At 27.0% G+C, this 12,529-nt stretch overlaps 1 protein-coding gene across 1 annotated transcript; it reads right to left on the reverse strand.

Annotated features, from left to right (window-relative positions):
• Window positions 1-6,784: 6,784 nt before the first annotated feature.
• Window positions 6,785-9,083, reverse strand: LOC135923973 (putative Dol-P-Glc:Glc(2)Man(9)GlcNAc(2)-PP-Dol alpha-1,2-glucosyltransferase). Its single transcript, XM_065459011.1, has 3 exons — window positions 8,896-9,083; window positions 8,652-8,852; window positions 6,785-8,284 (listed from the first exon to the last, which is right to left on the reverse strand). The coding sequence occupies exons 1-3, from the start codon at window positions 9,052-9,054 to the stop codon at window positions 6,833-6,835; spliced, it is 1,812 nt and encodes a 603-aa protein (XP_065315083.1). The 5' UTR covers window positions 9,055-9,083; the 3' UTR covers window positions 6,785-6,832.
• Window positions 9,084-12,529: the final 3,446 nt, after the last annotated feature.

Raw genomic sequence — 12,529 nt, forward strand, 5'->3', positions numbered from 1 at the left:
TAAATTTTTTTTATAAATAATGGGTGGGCAGCTAAAAAATTCTAGACTATTAGACGGGCGGGTATATTTTTTTGAAAACAATGGGTGGGCTGGGCGGGTTAATTTTTTTAAAACATTAGGTGGGCGGGCTTATGGTTCAAAATCTCGCCCAATACAGACCTCTTATTTACAGTATATAGATTTGATTGATGTTTAACATATTATTATAATAAAATTATTAATTTTTATGAAAATATCTTTTGCCCTATTTAATCTAAAAATTTAATAAAAAATTCCCAATAAATTTCTCGTACCCCTAGTCTACTCCCTTCAAGGAAATTGGGAGCAAACTGTTTCAACGTCCACCGCTCATGTAGACGCTGACTACAATACATACTAGAATTCTATTTTAAAATAAATTAATAAGATATTTTACCAGAATATTCTTAAATATGCCCTCAATTTATTTAGGGAAAGAATGTAGCAATGCTTAAATTTATTTTATTATAATTTTTATGTTATGAGAATGTACAAAATCAATAGTAACCTTTCCCAAGTGAGTAAGTTAAAAATTAAATGTAGCTAAGGAAGGGACTATAAATGCCTATTCCAATATTTCAATTTAAAATACAGTAAAACACGTGTATTGTTCAATAACCAGTTGTTTAATTTATCAAAACTATTTACTTTCTAATAGTAGTTAATAAGAATTTTATTAGTAATCAAAATCTTAAACAAATTAGGGGGTTATTCGAATTATAAAGAGACCAAAAAACTGTTTAATAGAATACCGATTATTTTTTCATATAATTTGAATTCTTAATGAATTTGTATAAAAAAAAGTAATATTAAATTATTTTTTAAAATCTATTAAAAATAATATTTCTGGGTTTTAGTATAAAAATTTAAGAATGATATCATGTAAAATGATTTAATATTAAATTATTTTTTGTTTTTTTAAAGATAATAGTCCTGATTTTTAGTATGAAAATTTAAGTACGATAAAATCAAGGAATATTTAAATACATGCTAATAACAATATTTAATTTTCAACTTTTTTTTTTTATTTATTTTTTAGATTTTTTATAGTTAGCATAAAATTATCTCTTTTTAAAACAGCTTTACACGCATTATTAATCAGGAAGAATATGTAGGTTCATATTTTATCTCCAATAATGTCTAAAAATCGTTTTGAAGAAATTTGGATATTTACATCTGTCCAACAATTTTGATATTGATAAAACCTAAATTAGCAGGTTAGACCATTTTTATATATTATCGGTTAAAATCTACAACAATTTGAGATATTCAAATAAAATTTAAGTCTGGGTGAACAAATGATCCACTATAATGGAAATCAAACCATATAGATCTACATGCGAGGAAAGCAAGTAAAATTTGGTGTAAAAGTTTGGGTTTTATCTCATCTGTGCATATCTTTTTATTTTGATATTTATACCGAGGGCAACAATAAAACTAGTCCTCTTGGTAGTCCTGAGAAAATTAACAGTTTTCTAGAATTCAATAACATGCATTATTCTTAGATAATTTTTTGCTAATACAAATTATGCAGAATGCTTGGAGAAGCGGTTTAGTTGGTATAGGAATAATCTACATAGATCGGTTAGTTGGATCAAAACGAATGGAAAAAGTCTTAGATGATCTTTTGAAACCTTCAGTGATAAAAAGATCGCCTTGTTATTGGAATGATAGCCGTCTAGTAACAATAGTCGATAAAGTTCCAAATATAAGGTATATATTTTCGATCAACTAAATGGTTCTACCGTATAAGATTGTAATAGAAACAATTAGCCTCAAAGGCAATTAAATATATGATGAATTTTAAATATATATATTATTAATTGTGTACGACGATTAATTGTTTGTTTTGTAAAATATATATATATTGCGGTACAAAAGGTAAAAAGTTGTTAAATTTATAATAAAAATTGATTTCATCACAATGGTGCAGTCGTTTCAAATGGAGAAATATAATATAAAGGAGTGCACATATGGAAGTTTATTTATCAAAAATGGAATTCATATTTAAAATGGCAAAAATAGAAGATAAAAAATCATTTTGATTAGCGAATATTGGATTAGAGGTTTATTCTAAATTATTTAATTTGTGTTTGCCAAAGACATTAGAGGAAATATCATATGATGACATAATTAAACTTTTAAAAAATTATTATATGAAGAAGACAAACTTCCTATTAGAAAGAGATTATTTTTTTAAAATGGAACAAGAAAAAGATGAAACCATCGTAGAGTATATTGATAAATTAAAGATAAAGGCAAAGACGTGTGAATTTAAAGATATGTATAATACAGTATTGCGGGACAAATTAGTGTCAGGAATTAATAATGGAAAAATATTAATGAAATTAATTAACACGCAGGACTTGACATGGGAAAGTGCAATACAAATCGCGACCGCAATGGAGACTATAGAAATGATGTCGTATGAAAAATTATCTGCAGGGAAGGAGATAAATAAAATCTCAAAAACAGTAACAAGGGAGCAGTATGACAAGAAACCAGTACCAAAAATTATGTGCTATTGTTGCGGATTAGGAGATCACATAAAACCTAAATGCCCTAATTTGAATGCCATCTGCCATAATTGTGGGATAAAAGGACATTTACAAAAAGTATGCAGAAGGAATCGTGGAAAAAAAGAATATATTCGAACGATAGATGTTCCAGAAAATGAGCGAGAAAGTTTTGAGGATTGGGGATTTCCAGAGGAGTCTCGAGAAAAATTTGAGGTGAAATTATTGATAGATAAAATTTATATTAAATTTTTAATTGCCACAGGATCGGCAGTCTCCATTTTGAATATAGAAGACGTTTACCGTTTAAAAATACCAGTAACAAAAACGGATATTATTTTAAAATCTTATAATAATGTAATGATCAATATTAAAGGTAAGTGTATATTACCCGTTAATTATATGAATAAAGTTATATATCATGAATTTATTATTGTAAACAATGGGATTAACTTGATAGGTAGAAACCTAATAAACAAATTAAAATTAATAAAAATAAATCAATGTAATATAGTTAATGAGGTTTGGGAGGATAATATTGTACATAAATTTTCCTTATTATTCACTAAAAAATTAGGTTTACTAAGAGGTTTTAAGGCCAGTTTAGCGGTAAAATCTAACCCACAGTTTCAATGTATGAAAAGTAGACCGATACCATTTGCGTGGAAGGCAAAACTCGAAACGGAATTACAACGACTGGAATCCATGGGAGTTTTAGAAAGACTAAAATACTCGAAGATCGCTTCTCCGATTGTACCCTTATTGAAGAAAGATGGATCTTTACGAATTTGCGGTGATTTCAGACAAACGGTTAATGCAAATATTTTGATAGATAAATATCCTTTACCCAGAATTAATGAATTATTAGCCACACTAGGTAATGGGTGTAAATATACAGTATTAGATTTATCCGAAGCGTATTTTCAAATAGAGCTAGATCAGGAGGCAAAAAAGCTGTTAGTAATCAACACGCCTAGTGGATTGTATCGTTTCACACGACTTCCGTTTGGGGTAGCCTCAGCGCCAGCGATTTTTCAACAAGCAATGGATTCATTATTAAAGGGATTACCTGGAGTAGCGGTATATTTGGATGATATAATAATTACGGGGAAATCAATTGAGAGTCATAAGAAAAATTTGATAAATGTATTACAGACGTTAGAAATAAACGGTATGAAATTAAATCTAAAAAAATGTGATTTTTTTAAAGAAAAGATTGAATTCTTAGGTCATACCGTTAGCGAAGAGGGAATTACGACAAAAAATAAGAATGTCAATGCAATTTTAGACGCACCATTTCCAAAAAACGTCAAAGAATTACAAGCTTTTATTGATATAATAAATTATTATCAAAAATTTATAAACAATTTTTCGACTATTGCCGCTCCATTATATAGGCTTTTAAGGAAAGATGTGCCATGGAAATGGACAAATAATGAAACAATTGTGATTAATAAATTAAAAAAATTAATATCAGAAGCACCAATTTTAACACATTATAATCCGGAAAAACCGATAATTCTAGCTGCTGATGCGTCTCAACATGGAATAGGATCAGTTATATCTCATATCATTAACAACGAGGAAAAACCGATTGGATACGCGTCTCGAACATTAAATGCTGCCGAACGAAATTACAGTCAGATAGGGCTTTAGCAATTATATTTGGATTAATTAAATTTAAACAATATTTAATTGGCAGACATTTCATTATCATTACTGACCATAAACCCCTAATATCGTTACTTAATCCACATAAAAGAATAACAGATATGTCATCAAGATTAGTAAGATGGTCATTACTACTAGCAAATTATGATTATGAATTGCAACTTCGAGGGACGAAAAAAAATAGTAATGCGGATATGCTTTCCCGGTTTCCAATTGACGGTAAACCATCTGCTTGGGAAGAGTTAGATATTAATTTAATAGTATCGGATGCTCCACAATTTATTTCAGCGGTAGATATAAAAGCACACACAAGAAATGACCCGGTATTATCAAAGGTTTCACGTTACCTTACAACTGGATGGCCAAAGATGATAGAGGAAAATCTTAAACCGTTTTTCCAGCGCCGAAATGAACTCACGATGGAGGCAGGGTGTATATTATGGGGCTTAAGAACCATAATTCCCAAAAAATTACAAGTAAATATTTTATCTTTTTTACATATGGGGAATCAGAGTTATACTAAAACAAAATTATTGGCACAAGAGAACGTTTGGTGGCCGAATATTAACGAAGATATCGAATTACACGGTAAGAATTGTGAATTATGTCAACAAAATAATCCTGGCAATAAAACGATCATAGGGAAATGGCCCTCCGCAAATAAACCATGGGGAAGAACTCATTTAGATTTTGCCGGACCAATTAACGGAGATATATATCTAGTAATAATAGATAGTTTTAGTAAATGGCCTGAAATACAAAAAATGACGACGAATAATTTTACTGAAGTAAGAAAATTGTTGTTAAGACTTTTTGCTATTTTCGGTTACCCCAATACGATTGTTACGGATAATGGCCCCCCATTTCAAAGTAGAGAATTTAGTTTATTTTGCAAACAATTATCAATTAAAAATGTATATAGTGGCCCATACCACCTTAGAACCAACGGAGAAGCGGAGCGATTAGTACAAACTTTTAAAAAATTTAAAAAAAACATATTGATTATAATAAAATACAAGATTTTTTGTTTAATTATCGAAATACGCCAATAACCACAAAACAATTACCAAGTTAAATTATGCTTAAATTTCAACCCATAGGACCTTTACAATTAATAAAACCAGTTTATCCTCATCCATATATACCTCAGTTACCAGGTTTTTTTAATATAAATGGAAAAATATATGCAAAGGATTTTAAAAAAGATAATTGGATACCAGGTATCATCGTTAAAAGAACAGGATTAATGACGTTTTTAGTTGAAACTAAATTAGGGGTATGGAGAAGACATATTAATCAGTTAAAACATAGGTTCGACAACTCAGAATTAAAAAATAGAGAGGAGGGAAGAGAAGAAGAAACGATGCAAACTACACCACAAATGAATGAAAATGAGCCCATACAAAACTCAATGACTAAAGACATTGATCCTATACACGAATTGGTGACCAAAGACATTGACCCAATACAAGACTCAATAAACAAAGAGACCATCATAAATGATAAGATGAAAATCGACAGTAATGAGCAAACGGTGGTAGAGAACGAAAGTACAAGCAGCCGTTATCCAAAACGGATAAGAAAACAATTTATACCGTTTCAAATCGAAAGCCCAAAAAAGGAGAGAATAGATGTAATAGAAACAATTAGCCTCATGGCAATTAAATATATGAAGAATTTTAAATATATATATTATTAATTGTGTACGACGATTAATTGTTTGTTTTGTAAAATATATATATACTGCGGTACAAAAGGTAAAAAGTTGTTAATTTTATAATAAAAATTGATTTCATCACAAAGATATGGGCGGATATGATCATTGGATAGATTTTTAAATGATTTTCGCCAGAAACTGCGAAGCAAAAAGTCCTATTTTCTAACTTTCTTAAATCATGTGTTGTAGTAGCCACTTGGAGACTCCATATTTCTTTGGATGGGAATGTCTTACCTTCTATGATTGGAAATGCACCTAAAAAACAATATTGTCCTAGTCAATCAAAATTCTCATTAATTCAATCCTAAAGGTAGAGAAAAGTCATATGCCAGTTAAAGCTAATCATCAAGGTCGTCGCAAATGGTAGAAGATAAATACGACATATAAATATGTTGTACTGATTCATACATATAAAATTCTCAAAATTATTTCACCAAAAAATAAACTCGTTTCCAATGTTTAATTTTTGGAATATTCAAAAAATTATATAATTTTATTTTGAAATTTTGATATATAGATGTGTTTATACTAATGCATTAATTTTTAGGTTTTTTATTTCTTGGTAATTAATGGATTAAGACAAATATGGTAATAAATATTTTTAATCAGACCTCCATGGTTTCAAATTTTCTAGCAAATTTTTTTTTAAAAAGTCAGATACAGCTTCTAATTCTAGACCTATAATAAATATATATACTTTACATAAGTTTAAGGTGATAAACAAAAGTGGTGATAATACACCCATGATTAATGATTTATTCTTGGGCAATACAATGATAAAATAGATTTAATAATATAAAAAAATCAACATAATTTTTATTAAATAATACTAACATTTATCAATATTTACTATAATCACATTTTTTATATAAAATTTATTATAATTGTATATATTAAATCTTTTCACCTTTTACCACATAATTCGCTGGACTTGAGCTGAGTCTGACCAATAAAATTTTTTGCCACAACAAAATAATTTGATCATTAAAATGTTAATTATCAAATAAAATATAGTTTCTAAAATTAAAACTGATATAATAGTATTCCATGATATATTCTTGTATTTAAAAATATTTTGGGACATCCTGAATAAGAAGAAAGGGATTATAAAATATCTGAATTCAAGTAGACCTTGGAGAATCAAAACAAATGAGACACAAATAATGAAGGATATTTTCCATGATTTATTCATTGCTTCTGCGTATATCATTTGGAGATAAGTTTCAGAATAATTCCTATGATATTGCTTTTCAAATGTAATTTGATCTGATTTACCCTTTTTTGGAGATTTTAAACTGAAATTCATAGCATAGATACTGATTATGTAGAGTGGTATTAATAGGTATTTATTGTATGATGCAGAAGCAAAAATATTTTTCCAAATATAAAAAGTTATGTGTCGATTGTCGGCTAAAAGATATGGGTGTACGTAAGTAAAATATTTTACCAAAAATATACATAATAATAAAATAAGACATGTTGTGGAGACATATTTAATCAATCTAATAATCTTTTCACGAGATGGAGGAAATAAATGAATAGAATTTTTTGAATAATTATTATTAGCTATATTTAACAAGGGTAAAAGTATAGTTGTAGGAAAGGTTAAAAGGGTGACAAAAATCGAAAAATAAAATAGCTGAGGAATATTGATGCAAGGTTTGTGTGCATTTTTATCTCCTAAAACTAAAGAGCCACCATTATACATGACCCATAAAGCAAATAACATGATTGGTAATATAGATGGCCAAGTGAATTTTAGGATTAATAAAATGATATTATTATTGGTATTGGTCAATAAATGCTTGGTTGATTGATATAGGTCATCCAAAAGCTCAATATTATATATAGATTTTAATATAATAAAGTCTTTGCCTTGTTCTAATGATAAATTTAAAGAAATTTTAGGCTTGTCATCAAATAAAATATCCCCTAATTGTTTATGATAACTTTTCAGGTAATATTCTTTCTCATCACCATTTAATGTAATTGTTGGTAGTTTGGCTTTTGTTTTATAAATGCTGATTTGATAAAAGATAATCAAGGATTGAAATTGAATTAAAAAACAAAATAATATCCAAATAACATTGGTTTGTCGCATAAATATAGCACCAATATTTAGCACTAACAATAATACTTTTTGAATGTTTTGTCTATGAATGGATATATCAATAGTATTGTGTGATTTAACAGTATTTAGAGTTAAATTATAAACACACAAAACAAAAAATAATGCTACTATGTCTGTGTAATAAAAATGTGAGAAAAAAAATGATACTGGAAATATAAAAAGATTGAATGCTGTTAGAGCAATTATCATCTTTAATTTTGGATCTTTGTTTAACTCAATTGATTGGTTAACCTTTAATATATGAAAATAAGGTAAAATAATTATATATATAAACTATGTAATGTATTAGTTTTTAAAAATTCATATTATAAGTAAAAGATAAAATATGCAATAAAACTGTATAACTAAGCTAAAAACAAATGTCAATTTTTGCTGACAAGTATAAAAGCTTCCACAGTAAAACTTCCATATAGTGACTACTAGAGGACAGTCCATTAACTGGCAACTTTACATAGGGGGTGAAAGAATAAATTGAGTATTTTTTTCAAATAAATAGTATCTTAAGGGTGTAAAATAGTCACTGTAATGAGATGCATTTAAAGATTTTACTAATTTTATATTAAACACTACGATAAAATCAAAAGGTTATTTTTTATACCTCTATAATGACTCTATATATATTTGGCAGTGTTAAGTATATCAACCAGAAATTTCCAATATTCAACCAACAATTTATACTTCTTAGATAATAAGGCGATGCAAATATATGCACTGGCAAATTTAATAAAAAACTTGACAGCAGTGAATATATTAACGAAATAATATATAATCCTGGGAATGTAGTGATTTTGTTATCCCACTAAATCAATTTTATATAAAATACAATTATATATATTATTTACTATATCAAAGCGGAATTTATGGTAATGATTAGATTGAGGTACATGAAATATTTCATCCATATATGGTGATGGTTGAACATTATTCAGAAAATTAAATAAATATTTATAGCAACAGAGAATAATTATAAATATTATGAAGCATGTTAAATTCCTTCTCATTTTTTAAACTAACGTCCTAACATATCAGACTTCAGACTGACACTTGATTGTAACATGTTAATTCTTTTGATATAAGTTATATTTAAATCTTCATAAATAAAGAAAAGCTAGAATATTGGGTATTGATAATGATAATGTAATAGATTCTTTGTCCATCGATTAGTTTGGTTCTTTTATGTCCTTAAAACACTTTATAACAAAGTTATAAAATTTAATCTTTATTCTTTTTGTTAAACGATTTAACGTAATTTTTTTATTTTTAAATTATCTTCTATCTTAAAGTATCCATTAATTTTAATATTGAATTTTTTCTTATTTTTTTTAAAAACATTATATGATTTATGTTTCTATAGAATTAATTATTAACATAAAAATATAATTCGCACATAAATGATTATTATGTACATTTAAATTAATATATTAAAAAATTAATATAGAATCAATTTAGAATTTTTTATATAGGATATTAAAAAAAGGATCAAAAATGAAACACATAAAATTCAAAATATTATCATTATTATTTTTTGCTTTTATTACTATAATTATTTTAGTTGTTATTTTAAGTTTACATTAATTAATAAATCTTAATATCTAAATCTTTACTATCTTCAGATAAGTTCCTGTAATGGATTCGTCTTCTTGATCAAACTTTATATTGAGGTTATATTTTATTTTCAATATTTAATCAATATTTACATAAAATATTAATACATAATTCAACAAATTTAAATGATTGTCACTTTATAATCTTTTTCTTTATGTATAAAAAATAATGTTAATTGTTTGATTTAAAAAATATAGGATTTAATATAGCATTAGTAAAATAATTTCTTAAACTATTGAACGCAAAAATAACGATAAAATTATAAACGATATGAAACGTGATTTAAGCCTTTAAGGCATGACAAATTTAACAACTCTTTTATAGAACTAAAAACCATTCAAAATCAGTTATTTTAACAATAAATATCAGGTATAGAAAGAGATATTTTTTTTTATAAAAAAAACGTGTAAAATAGAAAACAATTTTTATGAAAAATTTTTATTTAAATTTTAGATTTATTTAATTTTGGAATTATTTATAAATATTTTCAAGTAAATAGATCAATCCTAATATTCTGGAAAAATGAAAAGATAAATTTATCAAGCTCTATGAATTCTTGCTTAAGACCACGCAAGCGTAAAGAGTGGCTCACCCCTTCAACAATACAGATAATAAAAAATCTAACAATAAATCTACAATCAATATGCTAAACACCACAAAAGTTACCTACTGCATAAAAACCGCTAAAAGTATTTTTATTGCCAACTTATCTAGATCTATACATTTAATTTTCACAACAATATTATATACAAGGCTTTCCAATCTCTCAAATTACTCGCTACTTTTAAGTCCAATCCTTTACCGAGATTACACATAGAAAACAATAAAATTATAAAGGTCTCCAAGGAACAATTAGCTATATGTGTTATGTTTTCGATTATATTCTATTTTATCACTTTTTATTATATATATATATATATATATATAACTTTATTTTTCCACTTTTGTTTTAACATATAAATCTATACAAATCGAAATTTTATTTTTTCTATTTTTTTCCCCATAAAAGAGAGTCAAAATCACAAATCTGAAAAAATCGATAAATAAAAATGTTAAGAGAAAAATAATCACAATTCCGAGAAATCAATAAATAAAATTGATAAAAAAGAAAAAACAATAATAATTCCGAGAAATCGATAAATAAAATTGATATTCATAGAAAAAATAATTTTTTAAAATAAAAAATTTCAATAGGAGTCTCATATATTTCGGCTTTGGTCCTCGTGCATCTTTTTTATTTTCGTGTCCTGCCTCCATTTCCTTCCTCTTTCTAAATCGAAGCTGGTGGTCTTGGATATGAATTTAGTCTTGTTGGAATTGTAAATTTTTGCCTCTTTGGTAGCTCTATTTGTTGAATTCTTTTGATCGCCAGTTTCCTATTTTTTCCCCGATTTCTTCTAATTTAGTCTCCCTCCTCTAAAAAATTTTTGCCGCCCTAGGCGATGTTTCTCTATTTTTAATTTCACCTTGTTTAATTACAATGATACTCTTTCAGTAAATTTAAAAATAATAACTTAAATTATTTTATCTCTACTATATACTTTCGACATTATGTGAATATAAAGGAGTTATTTTTTAGATAATAAATTCAATTAAAACCCTCATCATTTATAATGAATTGATTATTATAGCTAGTGATCTGCATCGGGCCTAATTTTTCAAGCCCGGCCCGAAATTTTTTTAAAAAATGTTTTGCCGGCCCGGCCCGAACCCGAAATTTTTTTAAAAAGTTTTACCGGCCCGTCCCGAACCCGAAATTTATTTTAAAAAAATTTACCGGCCCGGCCAGGCCCGAATTTATTTAAATATAAAAATTAATTTTTATAATTACTTAAAATAAAAGACATATGTTATATAGCGTTTAGTTTCAATAAATTAAATCAAAATTTTTTATTTTACATAAAAAATTCAATATAAAATTGATAAATTTAGATATATTTAATAAAATTTCCAAGGTCTGACCCGAACCGGCCCAAATTTTTTTTAGAAATATTAGGCCCGGCCGGAACCCGATTTTTTAAAATAGAATTAGGCCCGAGTCCGGCCTAGTTACTTTTGGCAGTTACATTGGTAAAAATATAACTAGTTACAGTTACTAGTTACAATTTCTAAAATATAATTAGTTACAGTTATTTTTTAGCAAAAATGTAACTAGTTACCTTAAAAACACTAATTTTTTGGCACTCAGCAAACACAAAATAAAGAAACACCTACAATACATTGTTAGACATGGTCTTAACTAAAGCCGGAATCGTTATGATAAATGAGGCTCATTGGCGTACGCAGCAGGGGGGGGGCAGGGGGACAACCCCCCTCCCCCCAAGCCAAAAAATGCAGATACCGGATATATTTTTTAAAAATATTATTGTTTATATTAATTTATATTTGTTAATATTTATTTATATCTCATATTAAATATATATTTAATTATATTTATTATCACATTTATTTACTAAGTTATTTTATCAATTAATTTCGATTTCAAGTTTTCCGGCGTAATATTTACTTATTATTTTCAAATTTTTAGTTGTGTAATATTTATCTACCATTTTCAAATTTCTAGTCAAATAATAATTATTTCTGAAACTTCTTGTCCAACAGGGAAAAATAAATTGCAACATTGTCTAACGAGATAGAGTCTCTGCCATCAACCAGTAACAGCTTTTAAAGAGTTGAGCCAATTATTTGCTATTACTGAAATATCACAATGGCCTGAAAGAAATATTTCCTCAGAAGCAAGAAAATTATTGGATTCAATGCTTATTCCAAATTTTATTTCTCATTAGAATGTATTATTTAATTATACAACTATTTTAGTATTACTTTTCAAAAACATGACTGACTTGATTAAGAAGATGATAGCGGAGAGCA

This window comes from Gordionus sp. m RMFG-2023, chromosome 2, assembly GCF_954871325.1.
Source record: "Gordionus sp. m RMFG-2023 chromosome 2, tfGorSpeb1-WG-v2, whole genome shotgun sequence".
Lineage (NCBI taxonomy): Eukaryota > Metazoa > Nematomorpha > Gordioida > Chordodea > Parachordodidae > Gordionus > Gordionus sp. m RMFG-2023.